This window comes from Salvelinus alpinus, chromosome 6 (genome assembly GCF_045679555.1).
Source record: "Salvelinus alpinus chromosome 6, SLU_Salpinus.1, whole genome shotgun sequence".
NCBI lineage: Eukaryota > Metazoa > Chordata > Actinopteri > Salmoniformes > Salmonidae > Salvelinus > Salvelinus alpinus.
Genome location: NC_092091.1, coordinates 52,345,896 through 52,367,462, shown reverse-complemented (window position 1 = coordinate 52,367,462; position 21,567 = coordinate 52,345,896). Strand labels below are relative to the sequence as shown.

Below are 21,567 nucleotides of genomic sequence, written 5' to 3'. Positions count from 1 at the left end.
TCCTATTAGGGCACACCACCTCAGTGCTAACAGTATAACTCTGGTTCATAGACACATGCTTACTGCATGCAATTGCTATAGGATCAATAGAGGCATTCAAGGGGCTTCCAATGCTCCTGGGATTATGTACATTTTCTGCAGCACTACGACAACTCAGCGACACAAAAGTAGGGATTATCTGAGCAGGGCTTGCTTCATTGATAAGTCATTGTCTCAACGCAGCCTTGAAATGTGTGGAAAGAGTCCAGGAGCCAAGATGATTTGGATGGACTTTGTCATGCCTGTAGAGCATCTTCTGTTTCCAGAAGGTGTCAAAGTTATCTATAAAAGGTATGCCAACAGAATGGCAGTAGTCTTTAAACCAGATATGAAGTGCTAAGGGCCTCCTGAACCTTTCGTATCCGCGACCCAGCGACGGCACGGGACCAGAGATAATTGGATGCTTTTCAGAGCCTTGGAATGGCAAGCCAGACAAAATTAAACAGGCCTATTTATCTAATGAATATGAATTCGGAGGGCAGAAATATTAAATAGTTCTTTAATAAATATATTTTTATTAAATATTAAAGCATTAGACCTCTCACTAAAGGCTTACATCATACAAAGCTATACTCAAATCCAAACTGTTTCTCTAGCAGATTAGTAAAAATGTCACCCTGTGTTGGAAAGGGCCTTTTTCCCTTTATTCAGATTACAACCTCTCACTTTCGGTATTTGAAAATGAAATGATCTCCAAAATATAGCTATTTTTAAAACAAGCGGACGGGGGATTTCTGTTTAATCCTCCAAAGACAGAACAAATATTACAACAATTTACATTGTCTAATTCTCTGTATGTTAATAATAATTAATTTTATATTGTAAAGTGGTTTCTTGCATCATACAACACAATACAATGCAATTTACAGTCGCCTATTTGGTACATCATGTTACAGACCAAGTAAAAAAGTATTAATATCAAGCCCTTCATAATGTAAAAACGTTTTTAAAAGTCTCATGCAATGTAGGCCTGCGTTGAACACCACATATAGGCTACTGTAGGCTATATCATAGAAACCAAAAGCTATTTCCATGTGAAAATGTTATGGGATTTGCTCCATTAGTTTTGTTGGTAGGCCTACATTATGCTCAGATAGACAGTAGCCAATAGGCTATTGTGGCTAAAACTGTAAATTCTCACAATGTTCAAGTTTCTGCTCACAAGACCTAAAATTTGCTCAGTGCCCCCCAAAATTGTAGGGAGCATTGGTCACAGCTCTATCGCAATTGTCAGCTGTTGTTAGAATGCATTAGATGGACAGTAACAGTCAGTCAGATTAGGCTCCAGATAAAACACTGGTTGATGTTGTCAAGCATATTCAGTTCATATCCATATTGTTAATATTCTTTTTGTGATTTAAATTAAGACCCCATCCCCAGAAGCGTATTCCAGCAGGCTATTGGACAATACAAGCAATTTTTACCTCTAAATAACCTCACTATTCATGTTGAATAAATTAGAATGTCAATTTCAACTAAGCAAATTGCTAAATCGTTCAGTTTACATCTTGCCTACATCTTGCCTAGGCTACTGTAGACTATCTGAAATTAGATGTAGGCCTATCAGGGGCTATAGGCTACCTGCATTTAGCTAAGCAAACCAATGGCAAAGTTGAATTGCAATCATAAACCAAGATTTGAGTCAGTAGCCTATGTCTATAGAAATGACAAGCCAATCTAGCAAATAGGCCATTTATAACGGGTTGTATGTAGTCTTAACATCTGGGACCTCCTGTCAAATTTATGCCAAAAGTAGACAGAGTTAAATCGACATCCATTTATAGAAATGATCTGGACTGAATTATCTTTTCTCTTGCAACATATTCAAATTCCTTTATTACTTTAGCTAACTCGCAATACTTATTATTTTGATGGAAACCCGATCATAACGTCATTACAAGTTACTTAGAAGATATTCCTTCTTAATTTGCTCGATTAATTTATGGAAAAACAGTTTATTGTGTTTAATGTGTCAAGTACTCTCTTGCTGCGCAAAAACAATTGGGATAGTTTTCAGGCCTTGGGTGTAGTTTTAGGGTCATTGGGCTAGAAATTTTGATAACCTGGCAACCCTGCCCACAGCGTCTAGTCTTCCGGAAAGCCACACTAAAAAGAAGACGTTGCTTAGTTACAGTAGCTATTCAACCCACACATATTTAGTCTAGCTTCGTTTCATGTAACGTTAGCAAACTACTTTCAATATGCCATTTAAAGTAACGTTACATGGAGACTGCTTGGTTATAACGGCATAGACTAAAAAACAAAGCTAGCTAATTAACCAACTGATTTGTCTTGAGTCATACATTTAGCGTGCATGCCAGGTAAGATCGTAAAAAAAACATGGCTAGTGTGCTTTATTGTAGCTAACGTTAGCTAGCTAGGTTAGGTGGCTGACGTTAGCAGAGCTTTCTTGATAGGATCAGCCGATGTGATTCGGTCTTTTGTAGGATACTGACTTGATAACGTTACAGTAAAGTTAACTGTCTGTCTTTATGCTAACTAGCTAACTTCCATTTGAGATGTGGATGTTTTACTTGAGTTAGCTAACGTTACTAGCTTTCCCATCAATCAAGGCTACACTGAAGCGTTATATGCAGTGTCCTGTAGTCAAATAAATTACTGAATGCAGAATGCCCAAGCAGAATTCCTTGGGTAACGTCACTTTGGGTACTGACTGTAAAAGTGTCAGTCTTTCTACTAGCTAGGTAACGTTAACTACTAGCTAGCTTAACAGTAACGTTAACTAGCTAACGTCAGTGATATCAAGGAACTTCCACACCTTGCTAACGTACACCTATTAACTGTTTTACTAGAGTTAGCTAGCTCTTCAATTAGAAATGTGGATGTTTTACGTTGATCAATAAAACTTGCAATTAAGTGCTAGATGCATTGTCCTGTGGTCAAATAAAATAGCTAAATGCCTTTGGCATTGGGTACTGTAAAAGTGCTTTTTAGACTTCCTTCACAGTTAGCTAGCTACTGTAGCTGACATTATGTAGGTAGCTAGATTGTGTGTACGAAGCCGTTTGTCAACAAATACAATGCATATAGCCTAAACATTGCTAATGCTGGTTTGATTAAATATGTCAATCATTGATGATTGGAGGGTCACCTACAGGCTACCGTTTCGAATTTAAATGAAGTATTAACCAGCTGAGAGTATCGAATATATTTTTTTTTAAATGTCCCCTTATCTCTCTCCAGTTCTCGACCAGAGTGCTGAGGGAGACAACTGTTATGTACAGCCCCAAAGAACTGGAGGGCGAGGTGGATCACTCGTTTTTCGACAGCGACGCTGATTGTGACAGCATCGGCAAAGAGCAAGGGAAGAGTGAAAGAAAGAGTGAAATAAGCTCTGAGGCTAGAAAGGAGCCAGACATCCAGCCGGAGGCTACACAGACAGAGCGGCGTAGTGGTACACAGAGGTCCGGTGGTGGTACTAGGGACCCTAGTCCTGCAGGAGTAATATTTCAACCGAGGACAGAGGAGAAGGGTCATGGCTTTGAGGCCGAAGACAGGAGGAGCAGGTCTTCTAGCATATCGTCCAATAAATCAGAGGTAGGCATGCTAATGGTGACGCTATTTGGTGAATGTTCTGTAAGAAAAGCATGAACAAGGATAGTCTGATGAAAATAACCACTGTCATCTTTTACCATTTCCATTGTGACTTTCCCCAACAACTTTAGCCAGGGTAAAGGTGAAGTCACAAGGAAAGGGCAACAAGTACTTTATTATAAAATCAGAATGCACCCTATCTGTAACCGATTTACAGTGCACATGCAGGCATAACAGCATGCAGGAGTAATAACTTGTAGTAGGCAAGTTGCAGGGCTCCCGAGGGGCGCAGCGGTCTAAGGCACTGCATCTCAGTGCTAGAAGCATTACTACAGACCCTGGTTCGATTCCAGGCTGTATCACAACCAGCCGTGATTGGGAGTCCCATAGGGCTGCGCACAATTGGCCCAGCGTCATCCGGTTTAGGGTTTGGCCGAGAGAGGCCGTTATTGTAAATAAGAATTTGTTCCTAACTGACTTGCCTAGTTAAATAAAGGTTAAATGAAAACATTTTAAAAGTCTGTGGCTTCCTCATTCTACTTTACGCCACAGGGTGGCATTATGTCACTCAATACAACTGCCCAGGCGTGGGGTACATTGGAATTGAGGCCTAATCAAAATCAATGTCAAGGAAGCATAATTATTTGAAAAAAAATACATGATTTAATCCTAAAAATGTCCATTAGAATTCCAATTGTTTTTATACAATACAGTACAGATTTAAAAGAAACAGTAGTCAAATCAAATGCAATCCTCATCATTCATGTTCTTAGTGATAATCATTTCAATAACACATCCATCAAAAGCTTGAGAACTGCTCCATGACCAGGGAGCTGAGTAAAACAAATGTCAAACCATGGTCTGTTGTAATATCTGTAGTAGTTGTAAACTATATTCACTTACCTGTCTATTCGGAGGTGAAGGACGGCAGCGGTGCAGAGGAGGTATCTAGCATCCACTCCAAGAGCTCCAGCGACATCCGCACAGCGTCATCGGCAGAGGAGCAGGAAGAAGGCGCCGATGATGATGAAGATGGCTATCATCAGAGTCAAGATGAAAGCGAGGAAGAGTCAGGGAGGCCACTGGGTCAAAGGTTCAAAGATTTATTTTCCTGATTATTTAGAAATCCCATATTTCCTTCTCAACATTTAAATCAGGCATACAATTTCTTATCTTCGTGTATTTATTATTTTATGTATTTATTATTTGTAAGTGACTATTGAGATTATAAATGTCTTTCCCAAAGGAGGCCTGGCCAAGATAGCAGCAAACAAGCATGTAACATTATGCAGGAGTGTCAAACTCATTTCGTGGAGGGCAGTGTCTGCTAGTTTTTGTTATTTCCTTTCAATTTGTGTCCATTTAAGACCTAAACAACCAGGTGAGCGGAGTTCCTAACTAATCAGTAACTTTAACTGCTGGTGCATTTTGGACTTATAACCCCTTTTAATTTTTTTTTTGTTTGAGCTAAAGACTTCTGAGTTGGACCGTTGGATGTGTTTATTTCGTCTGCATCCGTAGATACCAATACTGAATCAAAGAGGTGCGGGTGGCTGCCTTAGTTGACATCCACATCATCGGCGCCCGGGGAGCAGTTGTTGTTGGGGGTTAACTGCCTTGCTCATTAGTCTGTGATCAACGGAGGCTGAGCTAGAGCAGTGTTTGTGAGACAAGGGTGGATCCTCAAGGAGCCCGGGCCGGGTCTTACAAAAACGTCTGTAGAGTCCTAATGGTTTGAGCTACAAACTATTAAAAGATATCTACTCTGAGACTCTCACGAACATGCACATGTAACATGTTTTGCTTTATGATGTTCACAAGTTACATGAGTTGTTAGGTAAGGGGTTCTTCTACATAGAAGATCATAGGAAATCCCAGGACATAGTGTCTATAATACTGTAATAAGGTCACATAGTTGCTGTCACAAACTCCAAACTCCACACAGTTGTCACTGACTAGTTGGATATTCATTTGCTTCTGAGACTTGTTTTTTTTATTGACATTTTCAATAAATAAAACTCGTGAATGCAACTGTTTATTTCAAATTGTTTTGTGTTCTACTTGTAGCCCTGGTTGTCCTACAATGGTAAAACACTTCATTATGAGGCTAATTTTAGGGGCTGGACATGCAGATATATGAAAGTTGGATAAATGGATTGGAAATGGAAATGGAGCCAATTTTAGATGGGGCCTCAGGACTGATAGGGTTAATTGATCAAGTACAAGGGAGGAGTGAAAACCTGCACACACTTGCCATCCGTGGAATGATTTTGACACCTGTGCATTACAGACATCAAATCAACAGTATAGTGTTCCAATATGCAGGCAAAGCATTTGCATCCTCTGTTTACCAGGTTGTGTTCTTATCTAGACTGCCATGTCATTCAGTTGGATGGCTAAGCCTTTGTTTCGTGACTTTATATTTTGTTAACCCAAGGTTGATACCCGGACCTATTGGGACACAACATGGCATTCCCAAGAAGCCTGTCAGGAAGCTCCGCCACAGGAGCTTGTCCCCGTCTTCCACTTCATCCGAGTCGGAGACGGATGAGAGCTACAGCAGTGGGGAGAGCTGCTCCTCCGAGCCCTCTCACTCTGTGGACATGGTAGGATTATAACTTGTTCTTGTCTAACTGGCTTAGGCTAGTCATTCTCAATCCTGCTCCTGGAGAGAGCTGCCGTACTGCCCAGCTTTGTACGCATACCCAATGGTTACTTCAAGGAAGGGACGAAAGCAGGATGCATTTTAAGAGTATTCGCACAGGGTCCAGCTATTTGTCCCAGCTCAGCAGTGAAACACCTGGGTTGAATTCACTACGAACCAAACGGGCTGAAATGGGGAGGGACCTAATAAGAAACACGTTTTTGTAGCAAAATGTTTCACTACGGTTTGCACTAATGAAGATGAGGAAGGTAAGGGGGTCTTCTATATAGAATATCATAGAAGTCCCAGGACATAGTGTGTATAATAAGCTCACATAGTTGCTGTCACAAACTCCACACAGTTGTAACTGACTAGTTGGACATTAATTTGCCACTGAGCCTTATTTTTTTCACAATCTGTTGATAAGTTGAATCAGGTGTGATGGCACTAAGCTGGGACAAAAACCTGCAGTACTCAACTGGCACAGGAGTACTGAGAATCACTGCTAACTGTATGTCAATCTGCATAACAGTCTGGAAAAGGGCTTCAGCATCTGCTAAATGACTCAAATGTAAATGTAGGCACTGTTATGGTCGCAGTTGTTCAGTTGTTCAGCAGGAGTTAAGACACTCTTAAAATCCAGAATTTATCTCGTTTTAACATTTAAAACAACTCCCTGAATGCATCTTATTCTTCCTTCAGGTGCATACCGGATGCCCAGAGCCCTCTCCCAAGCCCGGTCTCCCAACCCACCAGACATCCATGCCCTCCTCCCCCAGATGGAGGCCCCCCAGGCTGGGCTCGGCAGCGCCCAGAGAGATGCCTCACACCACCGCCACCCTTGAAGAAGAGGAGGACACCGTGACTGATGTGACCCCACTGTCCACCCCCGACGTCAGCCCGGCCCAGTCCCTGGACCTGGGAGTGGGGAGGGTGGTGGTGGAGGAGGAGGGTGTGGGGCCTGGGGGTGTGGGTGTCAGGCAGCGGCAGCAGCATAGAGGGACAGAGGGGAGCGCTCCCACTGGTAACCTCAGCAGCATACCCCAGGAGGAGGAAGGGGGCTCCTGGAACCCAGATGTAGAAGAAGGTGAGGTGGGGAGAAGCAGGGGCTGAGGTGTGTGTGCGGGCGGGCGGGGGGGGTCAGTCCAGGAGGACAGGAGCTATCTGAGAAAGTGGCGGTTTACATATGTTTTTATAAATATTTTCATTGACATGCAGATGCTCCATTTGTAACAAATCAGACAGCTAACTAACAAAATGTTTATCTGCTGCTTCCTCCTCTGTCATCTCTCCCTCCTCTCTCTCTGAAGCTTTCCTCAGTCGCCTGGGGAGTGGCCTGGCCATCGACTGTCCCAGTGGAGGCAGGAACAGGAAGAATTACTCCTTTAGCAACGACGAGGTGCGGCAGATTGACCGGGAGAACCAGAGGCTGCTGCGCCAGCTGTCGCGCCCCTCGCCCCACTCGAGACCGGGTAGTACGGGGGGCACCAGCACCACCAGTAGCTCCCGGAGGAGGTCCAACGGAGGAGGAGGGGGTCCGCCCCCTGTCCGCCTCTACCACAGCGCCCTCAACAGGCAGCGCGAGCAGCAGCGCATCGAGAAGGAGAACCTGGTGAGTGTTCTTCTCTTTTTGTGTGTGTAACTTATCTTTTGTCATTGGGTGTTTGGCTTTATTGTTTCAAAGTTACATTGTGTTTATTGGGATTTTTGTTTATTCCAAGCTCAAATGAGTCAAATGAAATCAAATGAGTATTCAAATGAGTACTCAAATGAGTATTTGCCCCCTTTCTGATTTTTCTATATTTTTTAAGTTAAAGGTGGCACAACCAGTTTTTGAGTGTAAGGGGGCAATTACTTTTTCACACAGGGGATTTAGGTGTTGCATAACTTTGTTTATGAAATAAATGAAATAGGTATGTAATTGTTGTGTTATTTGTTCACTCGGGTTCCCTTTATCTAATATTAGGATTTGGTTGAAGATCTGATAACGTTAGCATCAAACGTATACAACAGTAGAGAAAATTAGAAAGTGGGCATATACTTTTTCACAGCACTGTAGCTGCGCCATCAGGGGCATATTATTGTATATTATGGTTAGAAGATCGCTATGAACTTGGCGCTTGGCTTCACCCTGTGATGTACGTTGCTGCAGCAAAAGCATTTTGAAAAACTAACTCTTTACTGCCCAGAACTGTTCCATGTTATGTACAGACTAAAAGTTCTACGTCCTTAAATGAGGCCTTGCTGGCTAAACCCAAAGTCTCAAACAATCCTTCAAAGGACAATATTTCTGTGAATTTTCCAGAAAACATATGTAATGGACATTTTGGTTCCTTTTTCACACAAACTGCTGCCTGCGTGCACACACTTTTAGTCCGAAAACTATAATCCTCTACTTGTGAGGCAGTGGAGGCTCCTCAGAGGATGAAGGGAGGACCATCCTCCTCAGTGAATTTCATAAAAATATTAATGGTAAAACATTAAATAAGTTATCCTTTTTAGATTAAACTATACTAAATATAATCACGTCACAAAATAATTGATTAAAACATACTATTTTCCAAAGAAGGTCTACATTAGCCTCAACAGCACTCTGTAGGGTAGCAACATGATGTAGCTGGAGAACAGCTGACATGTTGTCAACCCGATCAGAGAATTAATCTAGTACTGAAAGCATAAGCTACAGCTAGCTAGCACTGCAGTGTATAACATGTGGTGAGTAATTGACTCAGAGAGAGAGAAAGACAATAGTTTAACAGTTTTGAACAAATACATTTCTTCCAAACTGAAGGAGAAGCAAGAGAGAAATATACAGTGCATTTGGAAAGTATTCAGACCACTTCACTTTTTCCACATTTGGTTACGTTACAGCATTATTCTAACATTGATTAAATTATTGTTTTCCCTCCTCAATCTACACACAATCCTACATAATGACAAAGCGAAAGCAGGTTTTTAGAAATTTTTACAAATGTATTACAAAAAAAACTGAAATACATTATTTACAGTATTCAGAACCTTTGCTATGAGACTCGGAATTAAGCTCAGGTGCATCCTGTTTCCATTTATCATCCTTGAGATGTTTTGACAACTTGATTGGAGTCCACCTGAGGTAAATTCAATTGATTGAACATGATTTGGAAAGGCACACACCTGTCTATATAATGTTCCACAGTTCACAGTGCATGTCAGAGCAAAAACCAAGCCATGAGTTCGAAGGAATTGTCTGTAGAGGTCCGAGACAGGATTGTGTCGAGACACAGATTTCGGGGAAGGGTACCAAAAAATGTCTGCAGCATTGAAGGTCCCCAAAAACACAGTGGCCTCACTGAACCCCCAAGACTCTTCCTAGAGCTGGCCGCCCAGCCAAACTGAGCAACCGGGGGAGAAGGGCCTTGGTCAGGGAGGTCACCAAGAACCCGATAGTCACTGTGACAGAGCTCTAGTGTTCCTCTGTGGTGAGGACTCCACCAATCAGGCCTTTATGGTAGAGTGGCCAGACGGAAGCCACTCAGAAAAAGGCACATGACAGCCTGCTTGGAGTTCGCCAAAGGCACCTAAAGGACTCTCAAACAAGGTTCTCTGGTCTGATAAAACCAATATTGAACTCTTTGGCTGGAATGCCAAGCGTCACGTCTGGAGGAAACCTGGCACCATCCCTATCGTGAAGCATGGTGTTGGCAGCATCATGCTGTGGGGATGTTTTTCACCGGCAGGGACTGGGAGACTAATCAGGATCGAGGCGAAGATGAACAGAGCAAAGTACCAAGAGATCCTAATGAAAACCTGCTCCAGAGGTTCACCTTCCAACAGGACAACGACCCTAAGAACACAGCCAAGACAATGCAGGAGTGGCTTCGAAACAAGTCTCTGGATGTGCTTGAGGGGCCCAGCGAGAGCCCGAACTTGAACCCAATCTAACTTCTCTGGAGAGACCTGAAAATAGCTGTGCAGAGACACTCCCCATCCAACCTGACAGAGCTTGAGAGGATCTGCAGAGAAGAATGGGAGAAACTCCCCAAATACAGGTGTGCCGAGCTTGTAGCTTCATACCCAAGAAGACTCAAGGCTGTAATCACTGCCAAATGTGCTTCAACAAGTACTGAGTAATAGGTCTGAATACTTATGTAAATGTCATACTTCATTTATTTATTTTTGCAAACATTTCTAAAAACCTGTTTTTGCTTTGTCATTATGTGTACTGTGTGAAGATTGATGAGGGGGAAAAAAACAATTGAATCCATTTCAGAATAAGGCTGTAACGTAACAATGTGGAAAAAGTCAAGGGTTCTGAATACTTTTCGAATGCATATAGCCTACTTCTTATCCTTGGTAATTCTGTTTTCCAAGACAGGATTGTATCAAGGCACAGACCTGGGGAAGGGTACTAAAAAAATGTCTGCAGCATTGAAGGTCCCCAAGAACAGTGGCCTCCATCATTCTTAAATGGGTGGAAGTTTGGAACCACCAAGACTCTTCCTAGAGCTGACTGCCCGTCCATACTGAGCAATCGGGGGAGAAGGGCCTTGGTCAGGGAGGTGACTAAGAACCCAAGGGTCACTCTGACAGAGCTCCAGAGTTCCTCTGTGGAGGTGGGAGAACCTTCCAGAAGGACAACCATCTCCGCAGCACTCCACCAATCAAGTGGCCAGATGGAAGCCACTCCTCAGTAAAAGGCACATGACAGCCCGCTTGGAGTTTGCCAAAAGGCACCTAAAGAAACAAGATTCTCTGGTCTGATGGAACCAAGATGGAACTCTTTGGTCTGAATGCCAAGCGTCACATCTGGAGGAAACCTGGCACCATCCCTACGGTGAAGCATGGTGGTGGCAGCATCATGCTGTGGGGATGTTTTTTCAGCGGCACGTACTGGGAGGATCTAGGCAAAGATTTCAAAGGTGCTTCAACAAAGTACTGAGTAAAGGGTCTGAATACTTTTTTATTTTTAATACATTTGCAAAAAAAAGTTTTGCCTGTTTTGGCTTGTCATTATGTGGTATTGTGTGTATATTGATGAGGGGGAAAAAACAATTGAACAATGTTTTAAAAAGTCACTATGTTAAATTTAGCTCACAAAAATACGTGTTTTAGTAGATCGTTGAGAAATATTATATGTATTTAGCCAAAGATACATATCAGAATTTTGCCTTACTCAAGTCTCTTTCGAAATGCTATACTACTTTTAACAGCAAAAATTAAACAAAACTAAGATAATTTTGTCTTCCTTTCATATTTTACTGTATCCATTTTTTTTTTAAAGTGCGACTCCGGTGGGACTCGAACCCACAACCTTTGAATCACCTCACATTCACAAGCCTAGAAGTCCAATGCGCTATCCATTGCGCCACGGAGCCACCTGTTGCACGTGTGTGAAACTGAATCTTTTGGTGTGTGTGTGTGTGTGTGTGTGTGTGTGTGTGTGTGTGTGTGTGTGTGTGTGTGTGTGTGTGTGTGTGTGTGGAGGGAGTATGCTGTCTGAGAGCACAGGCCGGTCAGTGAAAGCAGACACAGTACGGCCATAGAGAGACGGTAGCAGGTGGCAGTGGACACAACAGTGGTGGCAGCACAGATTGACATTATATAGAGTTCAAGGCCAACCCCAACCTCTACTCCAACAGCCCTGCACTAAGAGAGATTTGTATTAGTATTTATTATAGATCCCCATTAGCTGCTGCCATTGCAGCAGCTACTCTTCCTGGGGTCCAGCAAAATGAAGGCAGTTTATACAATGAGAATTGTTTTAAACACTGTAAATGTTTAATTTAAAGGTTTTATGGTACAGATTACTATATTTAAAATAGGAGAGTCACGCCTATTCCTTCCTAGCGCTCATACAATTTTGGGGTTGGATCTTGTCTTAAACTGGTTTAGCACCTAATCTGCTGCTCTCCATACTTTATTTGAAGTATGGAAATATTAAACACAATCATGCACTGAGACATAAAAAAAGCATTCCATTAAAATAATCTTTGCTTAGGTGGTCACTGGTCACTAATGGAAAGTACAATCTAGTAAACCTCACATAGGGTGACGTGTCGATGCAGAAAGGGGCATCTTCACAATTGCACTGTTCAATAATATGGATTTGGTGTAATTGAGGGATTTAAGTATTGGGAGCAGCATAGTCTCTCTTGACTCTAGCACTGCTTTTAAAGGGATAGTTAAACTAATTTACATATTTAGATACAATGCCTTCAGATAGTATAAATAGCCCTTGACTTATTCCATATTTTGTTGTTAGTTTGAATTCAAAATTTATTAAATAGCTTTTTTTTCTCACCCATCTACACACAATACCCCGTAATGAAAAAGTGAAAACATGTTTAATTTTTTTTTGCTTTACATAAGTATTCACACCCCTGAGTTAATACATGTTAGAATCCCCTTTGGCAGTGATTACAGCTGTGAGTCTTTCTGGGTAAGTATCTAAGACCTTTGCACACCTGGATTGTACAATATTTGCCCATTTATTCTTTTCAAAATTCTTTAAACTCAAATTGGTTGTTGATCATTGCTAGACAACCATTTCCAAGTCTTGCCATAGATTTTCAAGCAGATTTAAGTCAGAAATGTAATTCCCCAACTCAGAAACATAGTTAGGTCCATAAATATTTGGACATTGACCAAGTTATCATTTTTTTAGCTGTCTATCACAGCACATTGGAGTTTAAATTAAATAATGAATATGAGCTGAAAGTGCAGACTTTCAGCTTTAATTTGAGGGTATATACATCCAAATCGGGTGAACGGTGTAGGAATTACAGTACTTTTATATGTGGACCAAAAGTAATTGGATAATTGGCTGCTCATCTGTTCCATTGCTAGGTGTGTGTTATTCCCTCATTAGTTCATTTACAAGTTAGCAGGTAAAAAGTCTAGAGATTTTAAGTGTAAATAATAACTTCACCATGCTCAAAAGTATATTCAAATCAAAATTAAATTGTATTTGTCACATTGAATTTAATTTATTTTGGGAAACAGACATATACAACAAAATGGACAATGTGGACCCAGTGGATATCACTTGAAAGTATTAATTAAAACACTTGTTTCCAAAGTGGTTCTCAATGGTAAAAACGAAAACGTATATAATGATTTAAAAGGCAAGACAAAATTACAAACAACCATAAATAAATTAATTTATATTGACATCCTGAAAAGTGGCACTATTCACTGCACTTCTCCCTAACCTTAAAAATCAACCATATTCATTTCACACTAAAACAATCTATTAATTGCAAATCATACCGATCCTTCAAATAAATACATCTGACCAGCAGTAGGGGGCAGTGTAGTGTTTTTTTCTTACTTAGACAATGTCCAAATGAAAACCTTTGCCTGCTTTTTAAAGCTATTTTTACTTTTTCTTTGCTTGATCTCCAAGGGAAGGGTATTCCATAGACAAATGACTCGCAGTACTGTTTACTCTTGGGATTTTACAAGACATAAGACTAGATCTGGTATTGTGACTGTGTTGGTTATAGAGTAGACCATATCAATGTGGTTTTTCATGTAACCTGGGGCACATTTAATAAGATGTCAAACATACGGGTCCCGTGTGGCTCAGTTGGTAGAGCATGGCGCTTGCAACGCCAGGGTTGTGGGTTCATTCCCCACGGGGGGACCAGGAATTAATATGTATGAACTTTCCAATTTGTAAGTCGCTCTGGATAAGAGCGTCTGCTAAATGACTTAAATGTAAAATATGATTAAGTTTAAGTTGGTCCACTCTGGACTCGAAAGGCAACAAGCCCACCTCCTGGAACTCCTGTACCCCCATGTGGGTCCTAGGGGGGACATTCAGCATATACCTGATAACATTATTTTGCATGACCTGCATTCTCTTTTTCAGCTTTTTGATAGCCCACTATACCAAGCAGAGCAGACATAATCAAAATGACACTGAATCAAGGTTGAGACGAGCAGTTTCTTAACTTTAGTGTTAAAATATCTAGTGTTACGATATAAACATTTCAATTTGTTCACCATTTTAGAAAGGATTTTAGCAGCAATCAGGTCTCTAGAAAGGGATTGATCTAGGGACACACCAAGATAAGATACTTGTTTTAGATTCAATCTCCTTGCCTGCACAGTTTACCGTTATCTTGTCAACCCTAAGCAATCTACGTTTTGTTACAAACAAAATCGATTCAGTTTTTCCCAAATTGAGTGACAATTTGTTGTCAGACCACCAATCTCTAACAAAATGCAATTCTTTACTCAGGGTCTCCTCAATGTAAACTGTATCCTTCCCTGATACCAGTATGGCTGAATCATCAGCATAAAGCAAGAGTTTGCACGTTACTGTATCTGGCATATCATTAACGTATATTAAATAAAATAAGAGAGGACCTAAAATTGATCCCTGCGGTACTCCACAGGATATTTCTTTGGCCTCTGACAGAACTTCACCAACATTACATACGTATGTTCTGTTGGTCAGATAAGACTGAAACCAATTCACTGCTACATAATTTAGACCCATGCATTTCAGTTTCATCAGGAGAATATCATGGTCCACAGTGTCAAAAGCGTTCTACAAGTCTAACATGACCATACCTGTATAGGTCCCCTTCTCACTTTCCTGCTTAATGTGGTCAAAAAGGTGGATAAGTATCAGTGGAATGAGCTGTTCTAAAACCAGATTGTAGTTCATAAAGAAGTTTGTGCTCAAGAAGGTATCCCTCAAGTTGATTAAAAACTTATCTCTCAACAACTTTGTATAAGGTTTTGAGGATTGACACAGGCCTGTAAGTTATTACATTTGTTTTACTGCTCTTCTTGTGGAGTGGAACCACCCGGGCTGTTTTGAGATCCTTGGGAAATGTACCACTACTAATAGAAAGGTTTACAAAATGCGTTATCATTTTAGCGGTGACACAAGCACTATCCTTTATGAATCTTGCACGGAGGTTATCCAGCCCAGTTGCGTTGTTTGTGCTCATTAAGCATAGTAGATTGGAAACTTTGTCCTCTGTTACCATGCACAGCTCAAACAAATAATTTGTGATACCTCTGCTATGGTAAAATTTGTTAATGAAAGACTAGCCATAGTGTCCAGAGCAGGTGGGTAACTTCTTAACCAGAGATGAGGCTATAGTGGTAAAAAAAATGGTCTGGTCATGACATAAAATATCATCAATATCCAGGCCAATACTACAGGATTTTACCTTATGGGGAGGTTTTGAGCCAATGTCCTTTAAAAGTTTCCACAGTTTACGAGGCTGATGTAAGTTGTCATTAACGACGTCTATATAATGTTGGGATTTGGCCTTATCCATTTTGTATCTTCCCTGGTTTCTGCAGTTAATATAACCATCATAAACTTGTTGTAGAGTTGTCCTTCTGCATCTGAATCTGGACCCTTTTCTTTATGAGGTCTAAGATCTCAGAAGTGATCCATTTCCCTGACTACTGTTTGATTTGAATTTGTTTCGTCGGAGCCAGAGAGTCTAGTGCAGACAGAAACAGATCTTTTAAAAAGATGCCAAGCTTGATCAACATCATCACAGTTTAGTACATGAGACGTTCTCTTGATCTGATACAATAATCAAATCCAAAGTTGATTTACTGTCAGTACAAACCCGTGTTGGCTCAACAATCAGTTGTTTTAGTCCAAATAACTGATTAAAGTTATACAGGGCATTTACTAGTGTACTTCTCTGGGGTGATAACAGCGATTTTTTATTTATTTATTTGTAATAATGACAATTACAACAATACCGAATGAACACTTATTTTAACTTAATATAATACATCAATAAAATCAATTTAGCCTCTAATAAATAATGAAACATGTTCAATTTGGTTTAAATAATGCAAAAACAAAGTGTTGGAGAAGAAAGTAAAAGTGCAATATGTGCCATGTAAGAAAGCTAACGTTTAAGTTAAGTCTAAATATTTCTGTTACATTGCACAACCTTCAATGTTATGTCATAATTACGTAAAATTCTGGCAAATTAGATCGCAATTAGCCAGGCGGCCCGAACTGTTGCATATACCCTGACTCTGCGTGCAATGAAAGCAAGTGAGGTGACACAATTTCACCTGGTTAATATTGCCTGCTAACCTGGATTTCTTTTAGCTAAATATGCAGGTTTAAAAATATGTACTTCTGTGTATTGATTTTAAGAAAGGCATTGATGTTTATGGTTAGGTACACGTTGGAGCAACGACAGTCCTTTTTCGCGAATGCGCACTGCATCGGTTATATGCAATGCAGGACATGCTAGATAAACTAGAAATATCATCAACCATGTGTAGTTATAACTAGTGATTATGATTGATTGATTGTTTTTTATTAGATAAGTTTAATGCTAGCTAGCAACTTACCATGGCTTCTTACTGCATTCGCGTAACAGGCAGGCTCCTCGTGAGGCAGATGGTTAGAGCGTTGGACTAGTTAACCGTAAGGTTGCAAGATTGAATCCCTGAGCTGACAAGGTAAAAATCTGTCGTTCTGCCCCTGAACAAGGCAGTTAACCCACTGTTCCTATGCCGTCATTGAAAATAAGAATGTGTTCTTAACTGACTTGCCTCGTTAAATAAAGGTGTAAGTTTCCTGTGTACCTTTACATTTACATTTACATTTAAGTCATTTAGCAGACGCTCTTATCCAGAGCGACTTACAAATTGGTGCATTCACCTTATGATATCCAGTGGAACAGCCACTTTACAATAGTGCATCTAACTCTTTTAAGGGGGAGGGAGGGGTTAGAAGGATTACTTTATCCTATCCTAGGTATTCCTTAAAGAGGTGGGGTTTCAGGTGTCTCCGGAAGGTGGTGATTGACTCCGCTGACCTGGCGTCGTGAGGGAGTTTGTTCCACCATTGGGGTGCCAGAGCAGCGAACAGTTTTGACTGGGCTGAGCGGGAACTGTACTTCCTCAGAGGTAGGGAGGCGAGCAGGCCAGAGGTGGATGAACGCAGTGCCCTTGTTTGGGTGTAGGGCCTGATCAGAGCCTGAAGGTACGGAGGTGCCGTTCCCCTCACAGCTCCGTAGGCAAGCACCATGGTCTTGTAGCGGATGCGAGCTTCAACTGGAAGCCAGTGGAGAGAGCGGAGGAGCGGGGTGACGTGAGAGAACTTGGGAAGGTTGAACACCAGACGGGCTGCGGCGTTCTGGATGAGTTGTAGGGGTTTAATAGCACAGGCAGGGAGCCCAGCCAACAGCGAGTACCTTCCCCCAAGCGGCTCAGCTGTTCCCGTTGGGAAGGTGGTATCAGGTGCCGGTAAAGTTGTTCATGGCCGAAGTTCACAATATGAAAGGGGAGATTTCCATCCACGTCTTTCGGTGTAGGTGGAACGGGAGTTTGGGATATCTCCTTGTTTGAATTGTAGAATAAATCATAAATGCCAAAGCAAAACTTCTGGCTAGAGCCATAATAGTGTTGCTGTGATAAAATATTTAATTTGAAGAATTTATATGCACTGTATGTTTGTTAGCTAGCTAGTCAACCAGTTTTAGAGGAATTATTCCATAATTTGAAACAACTAACTGCCAATGTGCCAACATTTCATTTAAACAATGCATGCAATCCACAGCCATGGCAATCCATGGCTAAAATCAGTTGATGAAAAGACCTAGACAAGTTGAATACAACAGGTAGACCTTGCCGTTAAATGCTTACTAGCCGTTAACCAACAATGCAGTTCAAGAAATAGAGTTAAGAAAATGTTTACTAAATAAACTAAAGTAAAAAATTAAATAAATTAGCACAATAAAATAACAATACCGAGGCTATATACAGGGGGTACCGGTACCGAGTCAATGTGCAGGGGTACAGGTTAGTCGAGGTAATTTGTACATGTAGGTAGGGGTTAAGTGACTATGCATAGATAATAAACAGCGAGAAGCAGAAGTTTAAAACAAAGGAGGGGGGAGGGTTGATGTAAATAGTCTTTGTGGCCATTTGATTAATTGTTCAGTAGTCTTATGGCTTGAGGGTAGAAGCTGTTAAGGAGCCTTTTGGACCTAGACTTGGTGCTCAGGTACCGCTTGCCGTTCGGGAGCAGAGAGAACACTCTATGACTTGGGTGACTGGAGTCTTTGAAAATGTTTTGGATCCTGGACTTCCAGACGGGCTGCCCCCTGGTGGTGAGGGTAGGTAGTAAAACATCCGCCATGCTGATCCTCAACACAGTGGCCCCTCAGGGGTGCATGCTCAGTCCCCTCCTGTACTCCCTGTTCACTCATGACTGCACGGCCAGGCACGACTCCAACACCATCATTAAGCTTGCCGATGACACAACAGTGTCACCAACAACAACGAGACAACCTATAAAGAGGAGGTCAGAGACCTGGCCATGTGGGGCCAGGACAACAACTTCTCCCTCAACGTGATCAAGACAAAGGAGATGATTGTGGGCTACAGGAAAAAGAAGTCCGAGCATGCCCCCATTCTCATCGATTGGGCTGGAGTGGAGCAGGTTGAGAGCTTCAGGTTCCTTGGTGTCCACATCACCAACGAACTAACATGGTCCAAGCACACCAAGACAGTCATGAAGAGGGCACGACAAAGCCTATTCCCCCTCAGGAAACTGAAAAGATTTGGCATGGGTCCTCAGATCCTCAAAAGGTTTTACAGCTACAGCTGCACCATCGAGAGCATCCTGACTTGACCACGCAGTTGTGAGTGAACAGTGAGTACAGGAGGGGACTGAGCACGCTGATGATCAGCGTGGCAGATGTGTTGTTGCCTACCCTTACCTCCTGGGAGGCGGCCCGTCAGGAAGTCCAGGGTCCAGATGCAGAGGGAGGTTTTTAGTCCCAGGGTCCTTAGCTTAGTGATGAGCTTTTTGGGCACTGTGATGTTGAACGCTGAGCTGTAGTCAATGAACAGCATTCTCACATTCCTTTTGTCCATGTGGGAAAGGGCAGTGTGGAGTGCGATTGAAATTGTGTCATCTGTGGCTCTGTTGGGGCGGTATGCGAATTGGAGTGGGTCTAGTGTTTCCGTAATGATGGTGTTGATGTGAGCCATGACCAGCCTTTCAAAGCACTTCATGGCTACCAACGTGAGTGCTACAGGGCGGGAGTAATTTTAGGCAGGTTACCTTTGCTTTCTTGGGCACAGGGACTATGATGGTCTGCTTGAAACATGTTGGGATTACAGACTTGGTCAGGGAGAGTTTGAAAATGTCAGTGAAGACACTTGCCAGTTGGTCCACGCATGCTCTGAGTATACGTCCAGGTAATCAGTGGCCCCATGGCCTTGTGAATGTTGACCTGTTTAAAGGTCTTGCTCACATCGGCTACGGAGAGCATGATCATACAGTCTTCCAGGACAACTGGTGCTCTCATGCATGCTTCAGTGTTGCTTGTTTGCTAGTTTGCAAGCCCTGCCACATTATATATTTTTATTTTTACCCGTCTACCAATAGGTGCTGTTCTTTGCAATGCATTGGAAAACCTCCCTGGTCTTTGTGGTCAACTTAAAATTCACTGCTCAACTGAGGGACTTTACAGATAATTGCATGTGTGGGGTACAGAGATGACGTAGTCATTAAAAAACCACGTCAAACACTATTATTGCACACACAGTGAGACCATGCAACTTATTATGTGACTCCTGAACTTATTTAGGCTTGCCATAACAAAGGGTCTGAATACTTAATGACTGAAGACATTTCAGCTTAAATTTTTTTATTCATTTGTAAAAAATATTCTGGAATTTATCTCAAAATGCTCATTGTTTGCAGTGATTAGATAAAGTTTGTCATCCTATATGTCAGAAAGTCACCCTTTTATCTCCAAAACTCGCACTGTTATTGTGCAATGAGCAGTGCTGGCTGGGACAGGCTGTACAGTACTGTAGATGTCTTGCAGTGCTCCCTTTAGCTCTTTCTTGCTCTCTCTCTCTTAACTCATCAAGAGGGGGAGGAGAGTTTCTCTCCCTCCCTCTATTCTTAGTGTTGTAATTGAATATACCGTGTGATGTATATACACCTCTCACATAAACTCACACACACACACACACACACACACACACACACACACACACACACACACACACACTCTGTCTCTCCATTGACAGATGGAACATTTGTCCAGCATTGGAGTTGTTCAGGGTAGTTGACTGTCCTTCTCACTCATTGTACACAATATAGTTTGAGAGAAGGTATCACTTTATGTGTAGAATCCCAAGTAGATGGTTTGTAGATGTTCAATTACCATCAACAACATTTCAACTAACAATCCACTAACAATAGCAGTAACCCTGACCTTAACCTAACCCTTATTCTAACCCTAGCTTTAGCAAGCAGTTGCATATCAACAGATAGTTTGACCATCTGTAGATCATAACTTGGGACTATCCAAAGTGTGACCTGAGAGAAATATGAATACCTTGTTCTTACCTGGCTCTATGCATATTTTATGATATTGTTATACACACTGTCTGAGAGATTGTATTGGTTTACACAAAACATTTTATATATATTTTCTAGCAAGGGGTTTAGATATAGTACAGGTCAGTTCTGCCTCCAATGAAATATGGGGGACCATTCTTAACCTTTCCCCTATTTCCATTCCTAGTTCTTCCTGACGGTCTCACTTACTGAGATTTCCTCTCCATAGGGTTTGTTGGTGGTAGTGTGACTGCATGTGACATTTTGAGCTGCTGGCTGAGCACTGGTTATTTTTACTCTCAATGGACCACGTTTTTACCTCTGCTTTTCATGGCTCACTATCCTCTCCCAGTTTCATTAAGGTCTCTGGTGGTAATGGCCTTGGAAACGTTTCTGTTTCTACATGAACTGTCTACTGACAGTGTATGAGAAGTCATATTAGATAGTTGAAATGTATAAAAAAATGCCATATGATCTTGCCACAATGACCCAATTTTTTTTGTTTTGGTAATGTGTTTGGCTAATACTTTAGTTTAATTTCCACTTTTATTTATCCAGTTTCTCATTGAAATAAAATATTTTTGCACTCATTGAAATATAATCTATTTGCAAGAGATCTAGCTATTGAACATGATCGGAGGGGTCAAGTAGTTTTAATTAGTGTGGACTGTGTCTAAGGAAGAGTTCATGTGAACTCATGCCATGTACTTCCAATAAGGTCAAGGTCATGGCTAAGGGCCAACCAACCAGTTAAATTAGGGAGAGGGGCCCAAAGCCATAAGTCAGCAAAGCGTTTCTCTTGTGTAATGTCAGAAGGAATGGTAAAGGGGTGTGGGGGGGGGGGGGGTTATGACATCATAGAACCTCATCTGCATGCTCATCTTATTGACCGGATTTAACCAAATCCATCTCTGAATGAACTACTGCGCAGCATAAGTTGAATAGTACTCTTTCTCTTTCTCTTACTCACTCACTCACT

General features: G+C 41.5%; 1 protein-coding gene and 1 non-coding gene across 3 annotated transcripts in view; one reads left to right on the top strand and one right to left on the bottom strand.

Annotated features, from left to right (window-relative positions):
- Positions 1-2,137: 2,137 nt before the first annotated feature.
- The window catches only part of cfap97 (cilia and flagella associated protein 97), a 28,353-nt gene continuing 8,923 nt past the window's right edge, over positions 2,138-21,567 (top strand). For both annotated transcript variants that reach the window (XM_071406982.1, XM_071406980.1), the window contains exons 1-6: positions 2,138-2,360; positions 3,244-3,597; positions 4,512-4,687; positions 6,032-6,200; positions 6,941-7,325; positions 7,549-7,850. In XM_071406982.1, coding sequence (XP_071263083.1) covers positions 3,277-3,597; positions 4,512-4,687; positions 6,032-6,200; positions 6,941-7,325; positions 7,549-7,850 — 1,353 coding nt within the window. In that variant the 5' untranslated portion in view covers positions 2,138-2,360; positions 3,244-3,276. The remainder of the gene's footprint in view (positions 2,361-3,243; positions 3,598-4,511; positions 4,688-6,031; positions 6,201-6,940; positions 7,326-7,548; positions 7,851-21,567) is intronic.
- On the bottom strand, positions 11,501-11,592 carry trnar-ucu (transfer RNA arginine (anticodon UCU)). The gene is given in 2 exon segments: positions 11,501-11,536; positions 11,556-11,592. It is a non-coding gene; the product is annotated as a tRNA-Arg (tRNA).